The following is a 27,525-nucleotide window of genomic DNA, read 5'->3' on the forward strand; positions in this document are numbered from 1 at the left end:
GATCCAGTTAACTAAATACAGGACACAAATTATATCTGCAAATACATGACAAGGCACTAAGGGAAAATAACAGAATTTTTAATTCAATTTTTTTCTCTTATCATGGTTACATTATTATTGTTGTTCTAAACTCTATTCTTTTTTTTTAATTTTTTTAATGTTTTATTTATTTTTGAGACAGAGAGAGAGACAGAGCATGAACGGGGGAGGGTCAGAGAGAGAGGGAGACACAGAATCTGAAGAAGGCTCCAGGCTCTGAGCTGTTAGCACAGAGCCCGACGCAGGGCTCAAACCCACAGACCGTGAGATCATGACCTGAGCCGAAGTCGGATGCTTAACCGACTGAGCCACCCAGGCACCCCTAAACTCTATTCTTAGTTCAAACTTTGTTTTATGTGCCTTATCCCCTCAACAATGGAGCCAATCATTATTGTTAATTACACCAAAAGATTTGCCTATATTATTTACTAGCTCCTTTGTCTGAGGATCAAGACTAGTAAAGAGGATCCAACTCATTTAGATCCTTCTGACTAGAGAAGAAAAAAATGTAAATGCTCATCTTCACTTCAAGTTATTTGATACAATTTAAAGAGAAAGGACAGTGTTTACTATTGGCAAAGTAAAGTTACTATTCTAATTGCACAAATTGAAAAGTTTTATTTTCTTAATCGATTGAGCCACCCAGGCACCCCTGAAAAGTTTTATTTTCTTATTTAACTTTATAAAAAGTGGATGAAATATATTTTTTTAACTATCAAAGAATATAAAAGAAAAAAGAAGGTATTCACTGTGGGTTTAAAATCTTGAAAGACAGTTACATGGGATATGAAGTGCTCAGAGTACGGGTAGAAATTTTCATGACTAAGAGAGTATATGATTTGCCCAAGATTACATGAATGACAAGAGATGGGACCAGACCCCTGGTCTCTGACTACCAGTAGACTTTCCACTCTCATCCAGCTAGGAAACTGGATGGAAGATGTGACATATAAGCCAGAGGAGAAGAAATTTTGATTTTTACTTTTTAAAAATATTTTTTCATGTTTACTTGAGAGACAGAGAGAGAGAAAGAGTGAGAGAGAGAGAGGGAGGGAGTGCATGACCATAAGAGGGCAGAGAGAGAGGGAAAGAGATAATCCCAAGCAGGCCTGTCAGTGCAGAGCCCGATGCAGGGCTCGATCCCATGAACCATGAGACCGTGACCTGAGCTGAAATCAAGAGTCTGCCTCTTAACCAACTGAGTCACCCAGTCTCCCCAGAAATTATGATTTTTAACTTGCCAACAGTTCAGTGTGGCCCAGGGATAATGTGGCTGACCTAAAATAAATATCGGTTGGGTTTCGTTAATGGAAATATGGAGTCTACCCATTGCCCACCATGATTATCTACTCTCCCGTTCTGAGAATCTCTGATTCTCTCAAACTTTTGAGCTTCTCCCCGAAAAATTTCCAGGATGAATTAACTTGGATGCAAAAGATGTTAAAGTGGTATTGTAAGTTTCTAAAGACAATCTATATGATGAAACAGAATGACTCTAAATTAGGTTTATGAGAAATTATACTAAATGTTAGAGAATTAGAAGCCTAAAAACATGCTATATTTATGCAAAAAGGAACAGCTTCAATAGAAAAACTAGTGATTAGGAACTTTTCCTTAAGTCCAAAAGGGAAATAATGACACGATTTAGAGTACATTTAGTTCAGACACTTTAATCGATAGGGGAAAAAATCCAATGTCAATGTTTGTTTAAAGTGCTTCTCTTGCATGTACATTGCTCAAGGAATACTTCTTAATTGATATTGTGTCTTCCCCGCAGGTGTCCCCAGAAGCATCTTTCATTATATGAAGCTCTGGTTCTTTACCCATCCAGAGAAAAACCCCGCTAGCCTAAAAGTTGCTCAGTTAGGTAGAAGGGGAAGGGGGACTGGGAATTTTGTATATAGACCACAAATTTATGTACGTGAGACTTCCTGACCCTTAATAGATACTTAAAATTGTTTCCCTTCTTTTTACCAGGTCTTTCAGGGCATTCTCTTAGGTCAGAGTAGAAAATATCTAGTATTAGGTATAAATCTATGTTTACACAGCCATTAGGTTTTTTTTTTAAATGAGATATAATTGACTTACGATATATTAGTTTCACATATTAGTTTCAAGGGCACAACGTATTGATTCAATAAACCATTAGTATTTAAATAAATACAACAACTGTGTTATTAAATGTTCTTTAGGTTTCCGGCAGCCTCCTAAAATCTACTATTCTAAATGGCTGGATGTAAACACAGTTGGTTAAACCTTAGGTTAGCTGGTTCTCTTCTGACATCTAGTGTTTCTGACTCATTACTGCAAAATACCTCAGTTCATTTTAAACTGCTGTTGGAAGAAAAATGTTAGAATAAAGCTTTATTCATTTTATTTTTTCAAGTTTATTTATTTTGTGAGAGCGAGAGCAAGTGAGCAGGGGTGGGGCTGAGAGGGAGAGTGAGAATCCCAAGCAGGCTCTGCACTGTCAGCACAGAGCTCGATGCGGGGCTCGAACTCATGAACCATGAGATCATGACCTGAACCGAAATCAAGAGCCAGACGCTTAACCAACTGAGCCACCCAAGTGCTCCCTCTTTATTCATTTTAGAAAGAAATTTGTTAAGTGGAGTAAAACTACAAAATAAATAGTAACACAGCTTCTGGGTTTTTTTTTAATGTTTATGTATTTATTTTTGAGAGAGACAGAGATAGAAAACGTGAGCAGGGAAGGGGCAGAGAAAAAGGGGGAGAGAGAATCTCAAGCAGACTATGTGCTGTCAGCACAGAGCCTGACACAGGGCTTGAACGTAAGGACCGTGAGATCATGACCTGAGCCGAACTCAAGAGTCAGCTGCTTAACCGACTGAGCCACAGGCGCCCCACAAAGCTTGTTTATTTCTAAGAGGCAAAAGACTCTTCTCTTAGCTCTTCCCATAAGAGAAAAGTGGTGCATTTTCTTGCTAGTCTGACAGGTAGGACAGAAAGACCCAGCACGTGCATGGGCTGTTCTCTTACTGAAGAGGACGCAGGGGGAATGAGAGAGGCGGCCCTTACCGCGGGCCTGTCACATGCCGGGTGCTGGGCTTGAACGCTTCACTGTGAGCTATCACTGTTTGTTTTTTTTCTTTTAATTTTTTTTTTTTTAACGTTTATTTATTTTTGAGACAGGGAGAGACAGCATGAACAGGGGAGGGGCAGAGAGAGAGGGAGACACAGGATCTGAAACGGGCTCCAGGCTCTGAGCGGTCAGCACAGAGCCCGACACGGGGCTTGAATTCACGGACCGTGAGATCATGACCTGAGCCGAAGTCGGATGCTTAACCGACTGAGCCACCCAGGCGCCCCGTATCACTGTGCTTTTAGAAGCCACAGGACCGTCCTAACCGCAGAAACTCAGCCTGACAGGGTACTGAGGATTTTCACACTCTGCCGTGTGGAAATGGAGACAGCCAACAGCCAACGTGCCTTCATAAAACATCTCGTGTCAGGCCACATGTCACATAAACTTGTGGGCACTCAAAAACATCTGGCTGAATGGCAATGAGGGCTAGCCTGTTCTTTTGAGTCCAACATTCCCATTCCATCTGGGGTGTTTCATGTAGGTGAGAGGTTGGGAAATGCTGGAGGTAATGACCTGTCCGTTGTTCCCCCAAAGCCCTTAGACGCTGACGGCTGTAGGCTGGAGAAGGATCCACTTTAGCGGTCTCTTACACATAGAAAGCAAGCCACGCTTACCCGATCCTTCCTCCTTTTGTTCTTTCTTCCTTTTTCTTCTAACCTGCATGTTCCCCCACTCACACTTGGTCTTTCAGCCTCTGTTTCTTTCCCCCAACAGAGAAGTTGTGACACTCAGTGTGGCCCGCTGACCTGCTAACGCTTCTTTAGTGTTTACTTCTTTAAGCTGTTGTCACTGAGCCGCTACTGAGCCAGGCAGCATCGCCTCTGGGCCCAGGCAAGTGGAGCCCCTGCTCCAGACCTTGCCCATCAGGGCCCCCACTTTGGACAACACTTTGGACAACCTCCTCAAAGTTGTCCAGGCCCCTTTCTAGTGCCTGGAACTGGTCAGGGTGAAGTGCTATCTGGGCTAGGTACCCCACACCTGGACCCGGTCCTGTGTGGGTCTGGGTCACCGGAAGTACTACCTCAACATTTCATAAGTGCCCCACAGTGGTGACAAGCCAGCCATAGCAGAGCTACACGGTTAGGGCACTTTGAGCCCGGCCAGACCCGCCTGGGCCTGTACTCCCAGTTCTCCCCTTCAGGAAATGAGCGAAACCCCACTCATTCAAGGCAACGAGGTGCCCTGAGCAGCTTTCAGATTCATTCCTATGCAATTGTCCAGGTCCTGTGGCCAGACTTCAGTTCCAGGAGGGCCGCCTGGCAAGCACAATATTCCTTTCACAGGATTGCACGAGATTGGATGGCCAGAATGGTGTTGACATGTTGATTTTAAGTGACTCTCATAATGGGCACAGGACAAGTTCAGGTGTGTGGTTATCGGAGATCTACTGATCCTTGGGCTTGAGCCATTTGTTTGGGCCTGTATATTGGCCCTTACACATCCGTCTTCCAACTACAGTGTCACCTCTAGTTTACAGAATGCAAAGGCAGTGGGTGGCAACACCCATCTCTTAGCCTCCATGTCTCCGGCCACTGGAACCCAAGATGGTCAGTCCACTCTTCCCCGGAGCTCCACATGATGGATCAGGCAGCCCTCTGGGGCAGCTATCTCTCTCCCCCTAGGGCTTTCCTAACATCAGCAGGCATTTCTAATCCGTCCTGTCTTGCCTCCACTGATGTAGCAATGTCAGGCTGCCCTGGGTCAGTCTTAATGTCAAGCTAGACAAGAAACAGACATTCCTGGCCTGGATGGGACCGCTCTTATCACTTGCCCTTGGGCCTCTTGACAAGCCTCTGGCAGGCAGTAGTATGTGAAAGGCAGGGATACTGTCAACTCTGAAAGTGATCCCATTCTTGGAATACAGTGAGTCTAGCATAAAAAAATAATAAAAAAAAACATGGAAAAATGGAAAACTGAATTTAAGTAAAAAAATAATGGTTTACGTTTTCTTATATGTGTGCTCATCATCCATGAAGCACAGTGAGAACCTTTGGGAGCAATTAGTAGCATTCACAGCGGAAGGAGGGATGATACAGCATGAGGAATGACACGGTCAGGATTTAGCGTGATTAGGGAACTTCAGAGACAAGGAGATTTCTATTTCAATAAATGGGCTGGAAAGAACCCTGGCAGGATAACAGTCGCCACCTTTTTCTAGTGGTGAGAGACATGGAATTAGCTAGAAATGGCACATTTGACAAGACTTACCAGAATCTTTTTGCTCACGGATAGAAACTAAATCTGCCACACTTCTCCTAAAATCCTGTGAGCTGACTAAATGGGTTATTCCCTTTCAACCCTATATTCTGTTTGGATGTATTGCTCAAAGCTTACGGTTTACCTCAGTATCTTCAGATTATTGTCCTTATCTTTCTGAACCTAAAGTCATTCATAAGCTCCTACAACACCTTGCCCAATCACTCTGTTTCCCATGTTTCTACTCCAGCAGCAGCTCTGAAGGACTAAGGAGAACAGAGGCATAGACGCGGTCTGTCAAAAACAGTTCAGAATGTCCTGTCTTCTATTTTTGTTGTCCTCTAGGAATTCTGAAATTTCAGGGTTGGCGAGGGTGTACAGGACTGAGGGATGGAAGAGGGAAGCACAGATTGAGAAATAGATTAAAATGTACCCCCAAAAAATGTTGGGCAGCTTTCAAATTATTTTCCATGGAAACAAAGTTTACTCACCAATAGTCACAAGTATTTACTGATGGCGTACTGTGTTAGACACTGTGAGAGAGAAAAAGTTCAAGACACAGGCTCAACTTTCAGGAGGTGTGCAGTGTAACTGTGGAGCTGAAAAGACAGAAGACGAAATATATGTATACACACACACTCACACCACACCCTCTCACACACACACTCTCTCACACACTAATACTTCCGAAACTCAAACAATGACTCCCAGTGAACTAGAGCTAAGATTTAAGAAGGGTCTTCGCAAGGATGGGGTGGATGGGGGGGGGGGGGGGGGGGGGGGGGGGGGGGCGGTACTTATTTCTACAATCAACAGGAAAAAAATAAAATATTTGGATTTTCAATACATTTATTTTGCTCTAAGTTTCACATAAAATCTTTTCCATGAAATACACTGTGATTTTTTTATCTGTCTCACTGATTAATTTTCAAATGTGATACAAATGTTCAAACACACTAAATGAAGAATCAGAACCAGTAACATTATAGAAAAGGAATCTCTGTGGCTTTCCATTATTGCCATGAGTAGCAAGTTATTGCAACAGTTTAATAGTGGAATTATCCCAAACTCCTGTGTTAACACATGGCAGGCTTTCAATCAAATATATAACTTTGCTGAAATGATGAGGAAATATTTCCAGTATAAACTGGACGGAACTGATAAATCAGTGCTTTATTCTCTTCCACGTCAGATTCAAAATGATGACTGTTTTTCCGAGCTGCAAGAAAAAGAGTGTTCATTTTTAAAAATTATAAAATCTTCAAAAGGCTACTTTATAACACGGCTTCCTATAATCAGCATTAAGTGGGAAAATACTACCAAAAAAGGAGAAATATCTTACAAGAACTCCCCTACATAACACAGCATTGATTCACTACCTAACAAAAAAGAGCATCTGTATTCGCCCTGCACCAGATCCAGTGTGGGGCTCACTCTCCCGCTGACTCAAACACTTACAAAGGGCCTACTGTGTGCAAGACTTGCTGCAGGGCCTGAGGACAGAAATATAAACAGGGCAAGGTCCTAGCACGCAAGAAGCCTAGTCTAGTAACCACACAGAATTGTATACTGTAATGTTTTTCATGGTCTATCTTCTTGAGATGCTTCAAGAGTGAAGAGAATGGAGATGTTGGCAAAGCTGAGGCATATGGAGAAGTGAGAGGCAAGGCAAGAAACGGGGATAACAAGGAGGAACACAGAAGTTGGCTGAAGTTTGGGGCGCCTGGGTGGCTCAGTCAGTTAAGCATTGGACTCTGAGTTTCAGCTCAGGCCATGATCTCACGGTTCGTGAGTTAGAGCCCCACACTGGATTCTGCACAGAAAGCATGGAACCTGCTTGGGATTCTCTCTCCCTCTCTCTCTGCCCCTCCTTGGCTCTCTCTCTCTCTCAAAATAAATAAACTTAAAAAAAGGTTTTTTTAATTAAAAAAAAAACCAAAGAAGGTAGCTGAAGTCTGGGGGCGCCTGGGTGGCTCAGTCGGTCAAGCTTCCGACTTCGGCTCAGGTCATGATCTCCTGGTTCGTGGGTTCGAGCCCTGCATTGGGCTCTGTGCTGACAGCTCAGAGCCTGGAGCCTGCTTTGGATTCTGTGTCTTCCTCTCTCTCTGCTCCTCCCCCACTCAAAGAAATGAATAAACATTAAAAAAAAAATTAAATAAAAAAGAGAAAAGTGAGCTGAAGTCTGAATGAGAAGCAGTGAAGGCTCAGACTTTCTCCTAAAGTCAAAATAAATATAGGCTTTGTGGCATTTTTAGAAAGAAGGATATTGGGAAATGAAGATAAAATAAACAGCTTTGCCACGTGATAATGCTGCAACAAACCGCCTACGCCGTTCTCATTTTCTCTGAATATGCAACAGGAAAATGTTACTTGGGATTAGCACTGCACAGGAGACAATTTTTTTTTTTTTTTAATTCGGAGTTTTTGTCATGAAACTACCCATTCAACTGAACATAATTCTAAACCGGAGAGAACTGAGGAGGTAAGTACTTTACTCATGAGTGTGGGCAGGAGGGCTGATAAAAACATAGGGCAGCTTGGAGACAGGGTGCAAACACAATGGGCTGGAGTTCACGCCTCACCAGAGTATGCCGTGTCCCTTGCAAGTTGTGTTTGTAGCTCCGTCCCATAGCTGTGTCACTCAACTGGAACCTAAGCATCTACCACCAAATTCTCAGTTTTACCCGTAAATACAACAGCATGAAAATGCCTCTGTGTTTTCATCATGAAAAAGCCCATGAACTTTCTCCAATGTGCCAATGCCTGCAGAGAGGCAGCCTTAAAATCACAGAGTGATGAGTATATACTCAATTTATGTAATTTTCTTAGAAAAATGACATCTAATTCTCAGAGAATGTTAAAATTAAAGCATTATTCCCACAATGACGACTCACGGGGAAAACATTTTTTTAAACAATCTTCAAGAAAGAAAGAAAAGCAAAGAACTCAGCAATCTTCATGCTGTTGTTCAAGAATTCAGCACATTTTTGGGGCGCCTGAGTGGCTCAGTCGCTTAAGCATCTGACTTCAGCTGAGGTCATAATCTTGCGGTTTGTAAGTTCGAGCACCACATCGGGCTCTCCGCTCTCAGTGCAGAGCCCGCTTCGGATCCTGTCTCCCTCTCTCTCTGCACCTCCCCCCCACCCAAGAAAAATAAAGTAAACATTAAAAAAAAAAAAGTTAAGTGCGCTTTAGATTGTATAACTAACTGAAATAACTGTCCTGATTTTATTTGAATGTCTAATATCTCAATTTCAGGGCTTTCCTATGATTTAATCTTTTTTAAAGTTCAACCTACAGAACATCTACAGAGCCAAGAGAGTATACTAAGTTCAGATGAGGGCAGCTTCCTCCAAAGCTACAGCAGACTAATAAAGTTATATACCCGCATATTACCTTCAGCAACAAAGAACTCTGCTAAATAAAACGCCGCCATCACAGCATTTGGAGCATGAGAAATACCTTCTAACTTCCCCCACTCGTAAGGTGCTTTCTCCGGATGCCACTGGACGCCGTATACTGGGTACTTGTACCCTGCATGAAGAACACAAACAAGTAAGTGAGGTGAGAATGCTCGAAGATGTTACTTACAATTCAGTTATGTTTTACACCCTAGGTAAAACATTATTTTATAATTCACAGTGTCAGGGTAAAATTGCGCTCATTCTCTCAGAGACAAAAGAATTTCAGCTCAGAATGTGAACATTCACAGTACGTTTCACTGGTTTTTCAACCTTTTACAATTTGTAGCATGATTTGCTAGGTAATCAGAGAAGAGTGAAATAGTTGAGCCTCTGAGTATAACCCAGTTAAACAGTCAGGTGCCCGCGTGTGATCAGTGACACAAGTTTCTTCCACAATGGGTCTGTTTTCCCCCTACCTCATGCTGTGTTTTCATCTCCTCCCATAACGTAATCATATGAGAATGAACCATGCTGTGCATTTTTGGTGTCCTTTTACATAAGCCAGTTTGTCTCAGCCTAAACTATGTCTCTGTGGAAAGGTTCCTAACTTCATAATTGGTGTTTCAGAGGGGTCATCAGAGGCCACCTGGAAAGTGACTTTGTGGACAGTTAGGAGGTTACCGAGGAGTCTAGGTAGAACGTGGTTAACACAGAAGTCGGCCAGGGCTAAGCTGGATGCAGGGGAGGTAATATTTTCAAGAGGCATTTGGGGAACAGAATGTTGCACACATTTTTTAGATGTGGAGAATGAGGGCAGGAAGTCAAGGACAACATCCGAGTTTCTAACCTGGGATGATTTGGGAAATGCCAATGCTATCATTAAAGCAAAAAAACAGAGGACGGAAATAGTGTTAAGGAGAAGGTAACAGGTTCAGACTTCAGACTAGGCTGACCAACCTTCCCCACAATTCCCCAGATACTGTTTGTAAACCTTGGACCTCTGACCTCCCCAAGAGCAAGCCAGCAAAAAGACCAATCTTTGAATAATAAGAACTACATCTACTTTATTCTAGTTCATTCCACTCCAGGACCCTGGCCTCTCATGTGGCACAGCCTTACTGACTCAAAGACTGTCTACTGTTTCTGTAACTTCTTGTGCATGTCCTTGCTTGCACATTAGTGATTTTTTGGCTTTGACTGCTCGTTTTCCTTAAAGTCTCATCATATAGAAATCCCTTCAAGTCTGGAATAAATGCAGTTTCCTCTAGGGGCGCTTAGGTGGCTCAGTTGGTTAAGCATCCGACTTCGGCTCAGGTCACGATCTCACAGTTCATGGGTTCGAGCCCCGTGCCAGGTTCTGTGTTGACAGCTCAGAGCCTGGAGCCTGCTTTGGATTCTGTCTCCTTCTCTCTCTGCACCCCCCCCCCCACTTGTGCTCTGTCTCTCAAAAATAAATGTAAAAAATTAAAAAAAAAAAAAAAAAAAAAAAGTATTCCAAGACACCTGGGTGGCTCAGTTGGTTAAGCCTCCAGCTCTTGATTTTGGCTCAGGTCATTCACGGTTCATAGGTTCAAGCCCTGCATTGACAGCACGGATCCTGCTTGGGATTCTCTGTCTCCCTCTCTCTCTCTCTCTCTCTCTCTGACCTGATCCCCCACCCCCTTCAAAGATGAATAAATTAACCATGAAAACAAGAAAGTACTCCATTTAACTCCCAGGGGTTTCGGCGTGAGTATCCCTACGGTCACTTCATCAATATACTGGTATCCCCCACTTGCCAGAAGTCCACGTGTGACACTTCACGGTTATGAGAGACTTATGTTAGTACACCAGTGGCATTTCTTCATGAAAGTAAAAGTCTTCTTTGGATTTCTTTCACTTAGCGGAAATAGGTTCTAATGCAAGTCCCTCATAAAACCAAGGTGGCTTTAATGCAAACTTTTGGAATGTGGGGGGATACTCTTTGCTTGGTGCCATTTTGGTTTAAGAGTTTCATACGAAGGTTCTACTTTGGGATAGTGGGGTATACTTGTGTTTAGGAAGATGTTTTTCTGAATGTGAATCATATTTTTTGTTGTTGTCTGCAAGAGAATCTATCGTCGTGCTTAATCTACAACACTGCTAAAAACAGAAGTCATTTTCTCCATTTCTATCTTTAGCTACTCTCCCCTTACTCTTTATTTTCCATTTCCCTGACCCCATTCTCGAAGAGGACCCAGGTAAATCACAACTCATTTGGAAAAAGTCGGTTTCCAAAAATGCCCTAGCTCCTATCTCCACACCCCAAAGTAACATGATTTTATAATTCATAAAAGAACTATAAAATGAAAATTAATATATAGAAACATAAGGTTTGTATGTGCCATGATATATACCTTCCATGGTTGAAATAAACTCAGTCTTGCCATCTGTATTTGTAGTTAACACATTGAAAAACTTCTTTAACTTTTCATTCATCGTAAAATTCTAGAGTATAAAAATAAAACAAAATAATTACTTCTGTAGTTAATCTAAACGCATTAATTTCATTGTTAATTAATGTGATACCGTCATGGAGAGGCTCCACTTGTGGAAATTTGCAGTTAGAGGTTCCAGTGATAATGACATCAACAAGTCAGCAGGAAAATTCTGGAACATTCTGCTCTGGAATGCACCTGAAATAATTTAAGCACAAGAGAAATGATTTAAACACAGGCAAAATAAAATCCACCAAAGTCACTGATCTAACAGCCAAAAAGAGGCCATTATTAAGACATAATCAAGATGCCTAGTTGATAAGCAAAACACATCATTTCCACATATGTTTTCTGGACAAGCACAAAATGAGTTTAACACACAAATTCAAATATGTTCTATAATCAAGTATTTTTCTTACAGAATTGCAACATGAGTAACTAAAATCCTTCCAATATTATCATTATCAGGCTGGCCATAGAGTAAGCAGAGAATTTTAACTTGAGTTATCTTGAAATCAGGTACAGTTTACCACACGAACATATTTTTGTTTTCTCAGGAAATGATCCAGAACTTTCAACATATTTTTAAAGGTATCTGGACTTTAAAAGGTTTAAAAATACCAACAATGTAGGGGTGCCTGGGTGGCTTAGTCGGTTAAGCATCTGACTCTTGATTTCAGCTCAGGTCATGATGTCGAGGTTCATGGGTTCGAGTCCCACATCAGGCTCCACGCTGATAGCGCAGAGCCTGCTTGGGACACTCTCTCTCTCTCTCTCTCTCTGCCTCTCCACCATTTGCTCTCTCTCTCTCAAAATAAATAAACTAAAAAAAAAAAAAAAAAAAAAAAAAAAGAACACCAACAACGTAGAAAAGAACATTGACCAGGCCAAGGAAGCTCTACTCGGTAAAGAGATCAGAAAAGAGCAGTTTACCTCACACCAGGCTCTGGAGTCTGATGCATAAACTCCAACACCAGCAAAAGGATACAAAAGTTCTGATGATATGCAAGGCCCTGACGCCAGCTCTCCCTAAATGAAGCCTCTCACTCAGCATGCTAATGGCTTCCATGAGAATCCCTGCACCTCAGATAATAAAAATGCACTCAAGTAAGGCACTCTTCATTTTTTTTATAAACTGGGTTCTCACCACACAGATCCAAAATAGATTGACCTAATACATGTGCTTCCCACAGAGCTCTTACGATGACTAAGTGAGATAATGTGAGAAAGAACTTTGAAAAATATAGAATATTCGATGGGTTCTATGTATAAAACTACTGCTTTCCATCCAAAATCCTTATGAGAACAAGACAGCGGATGGCACTCAACTCTGAGGCTCCAGAGATCAGATAACCTACAAGAATCATTATGTAGTTACACAGAGTGGTATGACAAAGAATTTGCCTGGTTCTGTGCCCTGAGTTCCTGACAGCTTCTAAAACTCTCAGAATTTCCTGAGAAATAGGAGAGCCTTCGTAATGCTAATGAGGTGACTCCTGGTGGGGCCCTAGGCAGCTTCAAGAGGAGGCTGGTCATCAGAAAGGTCAACCACATGACTAGAGTAGGTTAGGACTTTGAACCAGCCTGACTTCCAGGGACGGAAGGGAGACTGGAGATTGAGTACAGTCACACAGCCCACGATTTAATCAATCTTGCCTTCGCAATGAAACCCCAGGAAAAAATTCCTGACATGCCAGGAGGGTGATGTGACTCAACAGGGAGAGGACACAGAGGTTCTGCACTCCCTCCCCAGATGTCACCTTGTGTGTATCCTTTATAATAAAAGTTAGTGCAGACACAGCACCTTCCTGAGTTCTGAGAGTCATTCTAGTGAATTACTGAACCTCAGGAAGGGTCATGGGAATCCTCAAAATTGTGGCCAGTTGGCGAGTAGTGTGGGTGGCCTTGCGGATGTGACTTATGGCTGGTGTATCTTGAAATAAGGGCAGTCTAGCTGGGGAGATAACCTTTAACTGGAGGCTGAGCTAACTCCGGGTGGTCAGTACCAGAATCGAATTGCAGTACACCACAGCTGGGATTCAAACAGAGTACACGGCCAAGGGAACAGTGCTGTACTATAATAGTTAGAGCTAATATTTACGAGACTTGTATTGAAAGCGTTTCACACAGTACCTGGAAAGCAGCGTCTTGTTCAATCCTCACAAACAACCATAAGAGGAAAACACTTAAAGTCAGGAAATGAAAGCCGAGAGAGGTTAAGCCATGCCTCAAGGCAAACGCGACAAAGTAGGACTCAAACCCAGGTCCGACCTCAGAGGTCTTAATCACACACGGTCCCAGGGGCACTACAGGCAATGAGGGTTCCTCCAGCCATCTTCACAGCTCAGTACAAAAGCGATCATCCACATCGTCAGCTTGTGTAAATCATTTAAGAATCAGTAAACATCATGAGCATTTCCGACGTGGATATGTGCTACTTACGAATCCTGCCCAGGTAATATCTTTTAAAGGCTGGAAAAGACAGTACTCACCTTTGGTGAAGTTGAGCGGCATCGTAACTCCTTCCGTTTTCGTGAGCGTTAATAAGCACTCCCCACTAATCAGATACGAAAGCTCTTCAAATCCAAGGCATGTGCCCCACACAGGAAAATAGTCTCCATCATCGAAACTCTTTGCAGAGTGGAAGAGAAAACTAAGCTTATTCAACTTTTCGAAACAAAAATTATACACTTGGTTTGTCATGAGGAGACAGGCACGTCATGCGTGGGTTTCTAAAGAACTTTCCAGGATCCATAAGTAGGCTACCACTTCATCTTTCCTCAGACCAAGCTCCTATATAATAATTCAGGTTGAGTCAAACTATCTAACCTCAGCTGCGCTGGGAAAAAGACTGACATCTGCCAGGCGGCTACTAACCGACACAAGTAACAATCAGAGACTGCAACCACCAAAGGTAATGCTAGATAAACGCCCATTTATACATCTTCTACAAATCTTGTTGCTTTGGATGATCGTCTGCTTGGAACACGCTCTGAAGTCCTTCCTCCATTATCTAAGCATTTATAGTAATAGCTGCATGATTTAAATCAGATTTAAATCAGGGGAAAGCTACGATCTGGAAGGAAAGGAATGAATGGTCAGTTAAGAATAAGGCCAAGTTGGGGCGCCTGGCGCAGTCGGTTAAGCGTCCGACTTCAGCCAGGTCACGATCTCGCGGTCCGTGAGTTCGAGCCCCGCGTCGGGCTCTGGGCTGATGGCTCAGAGCCTGGAGCCTGTTTCCGATTCTGTGTCTCCCTCTCTCTCTGCCCCTCGCCCGTTCATGCTCTGTCTCTCTCTGTCCCAAAAATAAATAAACGTTGAAAAAAAAAAATTAAAAAAAAAAAAAAAAAGAATAAGGCCAAGCAAAAGTGAAATAAATTTGCATAAAGTGAAAGTTGTCAACTAACGAAGTACAAATGTATTGAGCTTCTTCAAAAGGAGTCACAACAACTAGCATGGATGGGGAGAAAGTCTTCCAGCAACTCAATTTTTTTGGCTAAGCAATGATTAAACCCATATGTACTGATATTACCAACATGAGTTTTGCAACTTTTCTAAAAGCAGTGATTTTCCTGCATACATTGTAAAATACAACCTAACAGTCACTCATTTTAAGTGAGGAAATTGTTAAGGTTTCCCTTTTTTTTTTTTTTCCTGTTCCTCGCTAAGAAAAATACAGATTTACATTAATTCCTATACTTTCCATCCCAAGGTAGGATTTCTAACACTTTATATGCAGGTCTGGCAAATTTAGTTTTAGAAGTTAGAGTTGCGTACATCAAGTTGAAGGGTCATACTGCATCTAGAGTAAACACAAAAGAGGGTTTAACTGCTCTGTGTCCATAAGTACCAAATTAATTTCTCGGCTAAATGTTAAGTCCTTGCTTGCTGGGACCACGTCTTTTATTTTTTGTGGATCCTCCACAAAGCCTAGCAGAACAAACGACACGGAGTAGCAGTGAACAGATCTAACAGACTTCGCTTCTCAAGGCTTCTTCAGGGAGGGCTTTGTGGATCCCAGGAGCTATAGCTAAATCAGTTCAAGGTGGCTGAGCTATTTTCCTTTGCTTTGAAATCTTCAGGTAGCTAATTACATTTTAAAAAGTAGACTTTCAGGGGGCACGTGGGTGGCTCAGTCAGTTAAGCATCTGACTCTTGATTTTGGCTTAGGTCATGATCTCATGGTTCATGAGTTCAAAACTGCACATCAGGCTCTGCACTGACAGTGCAAAGCCTGCTTGGGATTCTGTCTCCATCTCTGCCCCTCCCCTGCTTGCTCTCTATCTTTCTCGCAAAATAAATAAAAGTAAACTTTACAAAAAAAGTAGACTTTTGGATCTTATGGATTATGTGTTTCCTTTTTTTTTTTAATTGAACAAGCTAGTTACATGAGTCCCCGTACGCAAAAGGAAAAATGACTACTTTATAATGTCCATATGTATTTCCCAAATGCATTTTAAATCACTCACATTACAAAATGTCCACTTTGTTCACTTTTTTAAAAAAATATCCACTGAGCATGTACTAAGTACAGGGTAGCATGTGATATGAAATGAGGAACACCTCAAAAGGTGTTAGAACTGTGAAATCTGAAGAGACCTAAGTAGCTAACCTCAACATAGTCTGTCTTCTGAAATATAAGCTCCTGAAGGTCACAGATCCTGTCATATTACAGAGTTGGAGCTAAGTAAATGTTTGAACTATTCTACAACAAAACACTCTAAAAGTTAAGAGGGAGTGGGACACCATTCCAATTGGAGTTGGCAAAGCAACTTCTACAGAAGGGGAGTAGCACCTTAGTCTGGAAACACAGCCAAACTGTGCACTGGGGATAGAATGGAAAGAAACAGACTAAACCAATTTAAAAGTAAGAGGACACAGGGGCGCCTGGGTGGCTCAGTTAAGTTTCTGACTTCAGCTCAGGTCATGACCTCAAGGTTCCTGAGTTCGAGCCCCACATTGGGCTCTCTGCTGTCAGCATGGAGCCTGCTTAGAATCTCTGTCCCCCTCTCTGCCTCTCTCTCTCTCTTAAAAATGAATAAAACGTTAAAAAAAATTTTTTTTTTTAAGTAGGAGGACACAGAACATATGCTAGGAATACCAACCTGGCTCCAATTATGTGCATAAGGAAAAGCTGGGAAAGTGGGGCTGTGGACACACCACATGTCTTGACCCAAAGACTTTGATAGGCTACAGATTACCTAGCCTAACCATTAAAAGTCTTTAAGCAAGTATCTCGGATGCTAAAGGCAGTTCTTTTAGGGAAATGTTTAAGGGCCCGGGGAGATACCAGGGCCAGCAAGATTATAGTTCAGGAGAGAAACAGTAAAGATCTGAAGTATGGTGCAGAGGTGGGCTCAATGTGAGACATCAGAAAGGAATCAAGAGGCTCTGGTGCCTGGTGACACTGTGGAGTCTAAGGTAACCGTTCAAGGTCAAATAGGACGGAGAAGAGCTTTCAAGAGGAGATGACAATTAGTAACATACGAACGATGCCTGGTTCACAAGACACAAAACAGCTTACTAAGCCCACATAAGGACTGAGCACCGACATAGAGGGCCGGTCTGCGAGACTCTGGTTCCCGGGGCCGGCCAGAACTAAATGAAGAACACAGAAAACGGGTGACAGCTGCCACGAACTTTGGAGCTGGCAGCTCCAAAGGTAAAGCAGGACGAGCCAGGGAAATCGTGAAGGAAGTACCACCACACGATTAAAAAAGCATTATCCTCACGGAACATTACAAAAACCCATCTGGCATAATAAACGATGAATGATATCTACCTGTATGGCCAAGTCGTAAAATTTTTTGGCTGCGAGGGCGTAACCTGACTTCTTGAGATTCGCGCTTCCTCCAGGGAAAAGGATCCTGAAACGACATAAAAGTGGGTGCATTTCAACCTCACGCCCCACTGAAAATAAACTCTTTTTACTTTAAAACAAATTTTGCCTTAGGGCACCTGGGTGGGTCAGTTGGTTAAGTGTCCAACTTTGGCTCAGGTCATGATCTCGTGGTTCAGGCCCTTTGTCGGTTCCGGATTCTGTGTCTCTCTCTTTCTCTGCCCCTCCCCCGCTCGCACTCTCTCTGTCTCTCTCTCTCAAAAATAAACATTAAAAAAAAAATTTAAATAAATGTTGCCTTACCACATAAGTAACAGTATCATTAATGAAAGAAACTACAGCAAAAAGATAAAATATTTACACTCCCACACATTCACAAACTGCCATAGTTAATACTTTTGTGCATATTCTCCTGCAATTTCTTCAATAAACAAGTTTACTTTTGAGATAGAGTATAGACAAATTAAGGATAAATAGGCAGGGGAGGGGAGGAGAGTATACAAAACTGGAAATCAAGTCGAGATAAAATTCCAGGCACAGCTAGGTTTAAATTCAGGGGATCAGTGATGGCAAAATCAAACGCAGGCCCATGATTGTGAATTGATTTTGGCTCATAGAGAATTACTTTTAATCCTAAAGAACAAACTGGTCATAAAAATATACATGGGCTAGAAGCAAATATCCATGAGAATTTAATTTTTTTTTCATTTTTTTAAGTTTATTTATTTTGAGAGGGAGAGAAAGAGAGTGAGCAAGCAGGGGAGGGGCAGAGAGAAAGGCAGAGAGAAAGTCCCAAGCAGACTCCATGCCTCAGCACAGAGCCCGAGGCAGAGCTCGAACTCATGAACCGTGAGATCATGTCCCGAGCTGAAGTCGGACGCTCGAACAACTGAGCCATTCAGGAGCCCCTCGAACTACCTTCTGAAAGATAACCAATTCCGATCCCCAGACTTAGAACTTCTAAATCCCCTGAGCAGGCAGTATGCCATGTCATTCAAAGTGACTTCAAAACATTAAAGACAAGCATTAAAGGAACAAAGATTATGTGACACTTAAAAAAAAAAAAAAAAAAGACCTAAATGTATCTACTATGTAGCATTTATTTCTTAGGCCACTTTCGGTCTGCAGTACTTTTTCAACTCTCAACAAAACGATTGCTAAAACGGAATTCAGAAAACTACCATTACACCACTATAAGATAGTTACATTGAAACATACATACTTATGTGTATTTTTGCAAAAGTAGAGGACATCCACCTCATTCCCTATATCAAATCAATGCTTCAACTTACCCATTAATAGACCGGAAAAGCCTTTCGTACTCTTCTTTGGTAAGATCAGGTCTGAAAACAACAAAAACAATTATAAAACATCCATTTCCAAAACTTAAAGGAAAAAGACTGAAAATAAAGCCCCCACATTAATTAACAAAAAAAAAGAAAGAAAAATAATTCTTAAATGCTAGGCAATATCTCTCTCCCTTCCTAGAGATATTTTTTCAAACTACATGAAAATCACATACTGTAAGTATATCCTGTGTTGCTAATCAGACAAGTAAATGTGTTTTCATGTGGTCTCAGTATAACTTAATATTGTGAAGTGTGTGTTAGTATGTAAAACTTTAAAGACCAAGAGATTTGGGCACCAGTAATTTCTCTGTTAGCTGGAAACTATCAACAACATGTAAGGATACTCAGTAGTTTTATATAAAGACTAAATAAAAAGATTTATGAATATGCCTACCTTAACTACAGGCAGTTTGGGCACATAAAAAACAACATATATAAATGTCCAGTCCCTTCTTCATCCCACCCCCACCACTAACTGCAAAGATCTGGAGACCACTGTGTTTTCAAAAGTCAGAAGAGTTCCGATCTAGGGACAGACTACATGCACACCACTGTAGGCTGGTGCAATTTGCCCAGGTAATTATTCTGAAGCTCCCTTCATCAGACCCCGCTTAAGGGCTCCTAACATCACCACGTTATTGACGATTTTACCCCCTTCTCCAGAAAAAAGTGATGGGATTAACCTGTGAAAATTTAGTTAGGTCACAGTAAAATGGGTTTTGCTCTTCCAAAAGTTCACAAAATGCAAGAACGAGAGAAGAGAGCATCGTGATTACGAAACTCCTGCAACAGCTTCCCTACGTTAAGCAGTCTTCTGGTTCTGTAAGAGAATAACAAGACATAACGCCCTCTCCATCAGCCACAAAAGTGGGTTTCTGATCAAATGTCAACCACAGTCCATTTCTGCCCCAGAGAAAGTTTAAGGAAGAGTCAGAACACCTCTCCCATTATTAAACACACTTATGATGCCTGGAACTTGGCTGTGCTTTGTTGTGCTGGGTTTTCCTCAAAGTCCAAATAAGCCTTGCCAGTCTGGGTCTCTTTAGAAGTTCATAAAAATCCTCCTCCCAGCAGAGAGCTACAAAGCGGTGGGTGATATTAAAGGTGCCTGCCATTATCTTAGACGAAGGATACATGGGCAAGTGGCCCTGACTCGGGAAGCGGCAGGGAGATGAAATGTGAGTCCGCGTTCCCAGCACCCTGCCAGTCCAATCTCCCCAGACTGTGCCAATGACAAGGGAACCAAATAGTCAGGACCCAGAATCTTCCCCATGGATGTTTAAACCAGGACAGACAATCCTCACAGGAATGGATTTAGATCACTCAGCTACATTCCAGGGACTTCTACCAACTAGCCATGCATGCTGGTTTCAGTCATTTCATTAATTCTAAAGAAATGGCTCCCATATTGTGCATGACTGAATTTTTGGACCCAGGTAATCATTTTAAGGGGCTTAATTGTTGGGGGAAGGAGGGGAAGAAGTGTCATGAACTCAAGTGCCTCAGAGACCAGACAGCAAAAACAGGCCAGGTCATATTCTCTGAATATAGATGTTGCTTGCATGTTGTGATACTTTCTAGAAACGAAAGACCTTCTCAATAGGATATGAACTAGTGTGCTCTCTCGTCAACTAAAAGAAAACGGCTTAAGCCTGATAATGATGGATGACACAGTTTCAGTGGTACAAAGAGGAGTGACAGGCCTTGTTGCCAATGTTGTTTTATTTGAAGTCAGCTCCATATCATTATCTTGGCGGGGGGAGAGAAGGCGGCCAGAAATTCAGACTTTCATGAAGGCTTCTGACTTGTAAATGTTTAAAAATGTTATAAAACGCTGTGTGAACAAAACAAATTTTTAAATCAAAAGGGGCCAATGCTACCCTTCAGGAGGACGCTGATCGTGGGTTCCACCAGTGGGGATTTAGCATAACCTCAGGGCACCAGGCACCTGAGAAGGCAGAAGGACAACAAAGACAAACCCCTTTACCTATTCTGGAATTTTCCTTGGGTCTCCCATCCTCCTCCTTATCCCTTCTAAGCCACGGAAGTTGACCCCCAGCATCCCAAATGCGGAAATAAACTCAACCTTATCAGTGTGGCCGCTTCAGTCCCATTCTACATTAGGCAATCCTCTGTAGGTCACTCTGGAAATTTAGCTGCCATGAATCACATTGCTTTTGTAGGACTCTATGATTCTAATTGCGAGTGATACACCTTAAAATGAACTTTGGGAACCCAACCTGGAAATTAACCTATGTGCTGACAGTTACACTTTCAGTGACTCCGTCATAAATGCCAGTATTCTGTTCCCAGTCATCAGGTTTCAAAACTTCCTCAGTTTCAAAACTTCCCCAAGTTTCAAAACTTGCCCCGTTTCAAAACTGGTCATTCTTGACTATTCCTCCCTGTGCCCTTTCATTCTATTAGTCATCAAATCTTGTTGATATTTTTAGAGAACGTTTACCCATCAGTCCTACAGCAAGCACTGCTCTAAGCCAAGCCTGCATCACTTCACACATAGCCTACCTCAACGGTCTCTGAACTCGTCTACCTGCCTCGTGTCTCTCCTACCTCCCATCCAGGTGATCAGCACTAATGTCCTAAAAAACCACTTGCAGAGAAAGCTTCGGTGATGAAAACGTTGAAACTCTGTTCTGAAGACTCTCTAAAGCCTCCTCGGCTCTAAAACTCTGGTGTTGGGGCGCCTGGGTGGCTCAGTCAGTTAAGCAGCCGACTTCATCTCAGGTCAGGATCTCGCAGTTCGTGAGTTCGAGCCCCGCATCGGGCTCTGTGCTGCCAGCTCAGAGCCTGGAGCCTGCTTCGGATTCTGTGTCTCCCTCTCTCTCTCTGCCACACCCTGCCCCCTGCTTGCTCGCTTTCTGTCTCTCAAAAAAATGAGTAAACGTTAAAAAAAAAAAAAAAATTAAACTCTGGTATTATCTAGGTTCCAAATAAGATCTCACTTGAAAAAATTAGATCTGCTACTAAAAACTGAAAGACAAGTGCCAAAAGTGAAAGGGGTAGAGGCACTTAAACGTAAAAGGTCAAGCAAGAAGATGACCCTCATGAAGCTAAACATAAAGCCACGTTGTGGTACAACTCTCTCAGCTGTAATGCTCGCGTTTTGATTATAAGTGTTTTATTTGAAGAGTAGCTTTCTTTGTTACAACTTTTTAACGTAAAATTAATGACAAAAACAGGTTTCCCAAAGCAAACAGCTGTGTTTTATGCGTGAAGTTGCTTATGATGGATAGGTAAGAGTGCCCCAAGATTGTAAAATACACTAATTTGGGGTGAAAAAATATTACAGATATTTACAAGGTTTTGTTTAAAAATTCAGTTCTTTCCAAATCAAAATATGACATAAGTCATTTTAGTCTTACTAGGCCATTATATCACCGAAAGTAACGTAGCTCCTTTAAAACTGTAATAATTGTGGGGCGCCTGGGTGGCTCAGTCGGTTAAGCGACCGACTTCGGCTCAGGAAATGATCTCGCGGTATGTGAGTTCGAGCCCCGCGTCGGGCTCTGTGCTGACTGCTCGGAGCCTGGAGCCTGTTTCAGATTCTGTGTCTCCCTCTCTCTCTGACCCTCCCCCGTTCATGCTCTGTATCTCTCTGTCTCAAAAATAAATAAACGTTAAAAAAAAAAATTTAAAAAAACTGTAATAATTGTAATTTATACTGAATAATTGTAATTTATATTGTAATTTATGCTGTATTAGTCATTCACAAACATTAAAACAGAGTGTGAAGGTATTTTAAAAGTCATCTTCTAAAACCCTCTTTTATTCCCCAAGTGTTCCCGTATCCTAATATGATGGAATAAAGCTGGTTAAGTTTTAGATCCTTTTACTCCATTACTTTCCAAATACCACCTTTTCCGGAGTATGGGAAACTGTCATTTTGTTCTTTACCGAATGCATATGACAGATTTCTAATAGCTTGGTAAATACAGCCTTATTCACACTTTAAACAATTTAATGAGAGACCCTAAGCATTAGATTTGTGGCAAACATCAGGTGCAACGTTGCCACATTTAAATGATTCAATCATAGCAAAGGAAACATGAATTTTTGAGATAGACGATAATTCGCAGTAAAGCAGGAGTTTTTTATTTGTATGGTGTAAAAATATTGGATCATACCTTATTGGTACAACTCTTGCACCTGCAGACTCCAGATATTTTACATAGGATGCAGCAATATAGTATTTTCCCAGGCTTTTCATGTCCTTACTGCACGTTTGCATTAATACTCCTAAATTACAAAAAGAAAGAGAGAAAGAAAGGGTGGGGGAGAAAACAGTTTTAGTTTCAAGCAATTTCCTCTTTTTCTTACTCAGAAACGGAAGCACATCAGAGTAAAGATACCACTACCTTACTTGTTTAATTACCAGAATGAAACACCAAGCTTCCTCTGTAAGTGCATCCATAAACTTTGAGAAAAGAGCAAGAGGAGGCTGATAGGAGTTTCAAGTAGCAGCCTCTTTCTCACCTCAATTAGGGAGACCAAAGGAGCCCCAAAGCAGGTTTACAATAGCACCAGCCTCCTTCACACAACCCAGAATCAATCTCACATCCTTAAATCTAGAAGGAGGCCTCTCCCCTCCCATACACACTCAAAGACACATTGTTTCCTTGACAATAAAGCAGTGGAAATATACCTTCTTTCCACATAGCTCCAGAATCAGCAACACTATGGTAATCTAAGCAACCAACATCTTGGCTGATTATAATACCTTCTTAAAAAGCCTGTCTGTATCCCTTCTTAAACAACCCGCAACAACTCCAACCTATTCTCCACGTGGAAAGAGATCTGATCGTGTCACCATTCAGTCATCCATTTCTTCATTCAGTACGTTACTGGATCATAATATTTACCAGGCACTGAACTAGGTGCTGGGGACACATGAATGAACAAAACACAAATCCCTCCCTTGTGGACTTTAATCCTAGTGTGCGGGAGGGAGAGAAGAGAGGACAAATAACTAACAAGATAAAAGGTTATAATATAAAGTCTGATGGCTGGTGGTAAATGCTAAGGAGAAAAAGTAGAGCAGAGTAAGAAGGTGTGTGTTGGAGAAGGGGAGGAGTTGGTCCCATCTAGCCAGAGGTCCCATCTAGCCGGTCTCTTACATATGATGGCCAGGTAAATCCTCCCTGAGGATCCTCCCTTTCTGAGAAGGCAGAACATGACATTTGAGCCGTGGCTTCAGAGAGATGAGGGAGAAAACCATAGGCAAATATCTGGAAGAAAAGGGATCCAGGGTGTGGGAATAGCACGTGCAAAGGCCCTGAGTCCAGTGGGCGCCTATCACATCGCAAGGAGTCCATATTATTAGAGCCCTGTTTAAATTTCTCCTTGTTTAAGTCACTGGGTCCCTAAACTTTCATCAACTCTATAAGACCCTGTGTGCTCCGCCCCACCTCCCACCCAGGCTGCCTCTTATCACTGAAACCTCAGCCCCAGAAAGCTACTGGCATCCAGTATACAGCAAAACATGTCTGTTTGGAGAACACAGTATCACTTGCTGCTTCACCACCTGGAATACCTTCACGGTCTCTGTGGGCCACCTGACTGGAAGGGCTCCCTGTATCAATCACTTCTGTATTCCCAGCTTCTCGCAAAAAGTTGTCAGGCACTCAGTTAACATGTGCCCGATACCAGAATGTATTCACTAGGACTGTCTTCCTTGTTGTGGACAGGCAGGATTATTTCCACTGAGAAAAATGAACTGTGGTAGGGAAAGAATTCGGGGGTGTCATCGGAGATGGGAGAATAGAACGGTACAAGGCAGGCAAGGTGAGGTGCCATAAAAAAGGGTCTGGGACAGGTGAACACAAGTACCAAGAAGGGGAAAAGTATATTAGAACAGGTAAGTTCCACCGTCTTCTCCCCTGCCCTGCCCCTTTACCCACATATTCACTTTTCCCATCTATGGGGGGAAGCTCAGGTCGTACGTAAGTCCCTCAACATGTAAGTCCCCCCAAATTCCACCCATACTTTAAGACCATCTCACAACGTTTGTGATTTCCTCGTCTTTGAATCCTTTGCACTTCCGCATTCAATGCCTTGCACACAGTAGGTGCTCAGTTATTCTGTCTTAATTCATGTGACCAAAAGCAGACTCTCCCTTTTTTCTACATTTAACCCTGAATTACCACTGTTTCTAGGACAGGGAAAAGAGTCCCCCTCTTTTTCCTTTTTGCCTCCTCTGTGTACTCACAATTCTCAACACACTACATAGAATTTTATTTTGAGTTAATTCTCCTGGGAGACTCTAACCACCATTTTATGAAACCAATTTATGAAACCAATTTATGAAATAAGGCATTCCAAGTTCCAAATATTGATATGAAACCCATTTGAGGGGCTCCTGGTTGGCTCAGTCAGTTAAGCGACTGACCGGCTCAGCTCATGATCTTGAGGTGTGTGAGTTCGAGCCCCACGTCCGGCTCTGTGCTGACAGCTCAGAGCCTGGAACCTGCTTTTCTGATTCTGTGTCTCCCTCTCTCTCTGCCCCTCCCCTGCTCATGCTCTGTCTCTCTCTGTCTCGAAAATAAATAAAAACATTAAAAAAAATAAAAACATCAAAATTTGAGCACTACTAATCTATATGAAAAAATACTCATTTACTTTCTCTTTAGTTACAGAATATGCTCTTTCTCTTCCCGGAAGATAAAAGAGTTTGAATGGGATACTACTACCTCGAAAATAAAGTCAATCTTAATTGTCTGACACAAATTGCTTTTGGTAAATTTTAATTCTAGGCTGATTGATTTCTCCTGGATAGCTTTCTCCTTGAATGTCTGTTTGGGCAAGGCAAACTGATTTTACTCTTCTTAAAACATAAATTAGTTGAAAAGGAAAAATTACAAGCTTCACTTTCACACAGAGTAGAACTGACATTAGGGTTCTACTAGCCACTGCTGCCCTCCGGTGCTGAAGAATGACAAAAATCCAAACTATACCATAATTTCTTGATTATCTGGTCAATTCGATTTTTGTATGTATAATGCATTGTACCTTGAAACAACGCCCTTGCTCCGTGAAGCTGTAATAAACATAACGCATATACAGTTTGTTGAGTTCGTAGAAATTCCTAGCTATGTACCAAAAAGAAAACAATCCGCAGGATTCTCCCCAGCGCACCCTCCTCCCCTCCAACTTCAAGAGCCATACGAGTTTGAATCAGCAGGCAGCAGCAGTATTTCGGCACGATCCAAACGGCGTCTTGGCTCGGCTCTTACTCGTGCTACAAATGAAGCCACCCAACGTAACCCTGGACTCGGGTATTTCCAAACCGGGACGCAGCAGCTGGAGCCCAGCGGCGGGAAGTGCCAAGGACGGACACCCGGCCCCAGCCCGCGCGGCTCCCGCCCAGCCTTCTTACCGATGATGGGCTTCTCGGAGGTGGAGGCGCGAGGAGCGCACAGCCCGGGGCTGGCCGCCCAGCACAGGAGCAGGCTCAGCACGCACAGCAGGCGCTCCAGGCTCGCCATCGCGCCCGCCGCCTCCCGCCGCCTTTCAAAAGCACAGCTGGCAGGACACCGGGGGCGGCAGCCGCGGCGACGGCGACGGCGGCGGGGTGGGCGGTCCCCGGACCGCGCGGGGGCGGGGGCGGTGGGCTGGGGCGGGGCTCCGCCGCGGAGGCCTGTGGGAAATGCAGTTCCGGCGCGCGCGGCGGCCGCGGGGCCTGGGCGGAAGGTTCCGGGGGCGCAGGCGCCGCGCGCGTCCCATTGCTCGGCCCTCGCTCCGCGGCCTGCGATCCCGCGGCCGGCGCCTCTGCCCGGCGGCCGGTGCGGGGACACCGGAAGCTGCTGTGCGGGCCCGGGGTGGACGGAATCATCCTTTCGACTGTTCTATGGATGTGACCTTCAGTCCCGGGTAAGGGAGCCCAGGCTCTCGAAGGGGAACCTGCCAATCTCCGCCAGACCGAGTCTTGTAACCAAGCAGGAAGCGGGCCCGGCGAGAGGTTGAGAATTCGTCTGGGAACTTTGCGCTAACCATCACTGCCGCCTGAAAGGCCAGACCTTGACTTTAGGAGTGCTGGCAGCTGGGTTGGGCACTCCAGCGTTCCAAGGAAGGATAGACTGTGACTTCAGAGGTAATTTCCACATCCTGCTATGTGTTTTCAGGGTCCAGGCAGCCCGAGGAAACAAAGGGAAGAGGGAAGGACGATGGATGTGAACACGTTCCCAGGCGCGTGGCCTCAGCTCCGAAGTGGGTCAAGGAGGGGCCACCCCCTGGCATCCCCTGCAAAGGGGCACGTCCCCTTCACTGTTAGCGTCAGCCACAGACTTGCCGGCCCTACGCACAGGGACAGAAATGATCACTTTGGCTCCTGGGCATTAAAAGTATTTTGTGTCTGTTTAACATTTCAGAAGAGATTTAGAATCACCTAGGGTGGGAAACTAGGTAAGAGACAGAAACCCTTTGCTTTCTGTGCGAACACCCAAATACGAAGATATGGTTTGTACTGGGTGCAAGTGCCCAACTCCAAGGGCCAAATTAAATTCAGAATAAAATTCTTGGGTGTTGAAAGTCTACGCAATCAGTACTGAACATTGAGGATGCAAAGGTGAATTGGACAATGACTTTTTTACAGGAAGTTTGCAGTTTCTTAAGGAGAAAAGACAGGACCAGAACACAACTTGTGGAGAGAGCAAGAATATAGTTTTGGCGTGTTTCAAGAAGAGTGAATGCAATAAGTAATCTGCTTCGACAAGAAAATAGTGCTCCTGTAGAAGGGTGTGGTGAAGAGATAAACCCAAAGGATGTGGTTAAAGACATTATGAAAGGCCTTAAGTGCTCAGCTAGTTTTGAGCATAATTTTTGAACAGAGGAGGAACCTTGGGAAATATGAATTTGAGGTGTCGAAGAGGTAACCATCCGCAGAGGAAAAATTATTACCTGTCATGATACACAAAAAATAAACTCCATATAGATAAGAATGTGAATGTGAAAAGCAAAATATACTTCGATAAGAAAATATAGGAGCATATGTTCATGACTTTGATGGTCAGAAGGATTTTATAAACCATAAAAGAATGCAAATGTTAATGGAGCAAAATAATAGATTTGACAATGCTATAATTTTGAAACTTTTATGTGACTTTAAGAAAGTTAAAGGGGC

The 27,525-nt window shown here is 42.9% G+C and overlaps 1 protein-coding gene and 1 long non-coding RNA gene across 2 annotated transcripts; both read right to left on the reverse strand.

Moving 5' to 3' along the window:
• Positions 1–4,577: 4,577 nt before the first annotated feature.
• LOC105261370 lies at positions 4,578–6,094 on the reverse strand. The gene is made up of 2 exons (XR_891328.4): positions 5,833–6,094; positions 4,578–5,724 (listed from the first exon to the last, which is right to left on the reverse strand). It is a non-coding gene; the product is annotated as an uncharacterized LOC105261370 (long non-coding RNA).
• Positions 6,095–6,172: 78 nt separating this feature from the next.
• Positions 6,173–25,989, reverse strand: GGH (gamma-glutamyl hydrolase). Its single transcript, XM_003999834.5, has 9 exons — positions 25,783–25,989; positions 22,535–22,646; positions 18,333–18,383; positions 16,984–17,068; positions 13,694–13,832; positions 11,293–11,399; positions 11,121–11,211; positions 8,738–8,875; positions 6,173–6,560 (listed from the first exon to the last, which is right to left on the reverse strand). The coding sequence occupies exons 1-9, from the start codon at positions 25,889–25,891 to the stop codon at positions 6,436–6,438; spliced, it is 957 nt and encodes a 318-aa protein (XP_003999883.2). The 5' UTR covers positions 25,892–25,989; the 3' UTR covers positions 6,173–6,435.
• Between the last annotated feature and the right edge of the window lie 1,536 nt (positions 25,990–27,525).

Source organism: Felis catus, chromosome F2 (assembly GCF_018350175.1).
Source record: "Felis catus isolate Fca126 chromosome F2, F.catus_Fca126_mat1.0, whole genome shotgun sequence".
NCBI lineage: Eukaryota > Metazoa > Chordata > Mammalia > Carnivora > Felidae > Felis > Felis catus.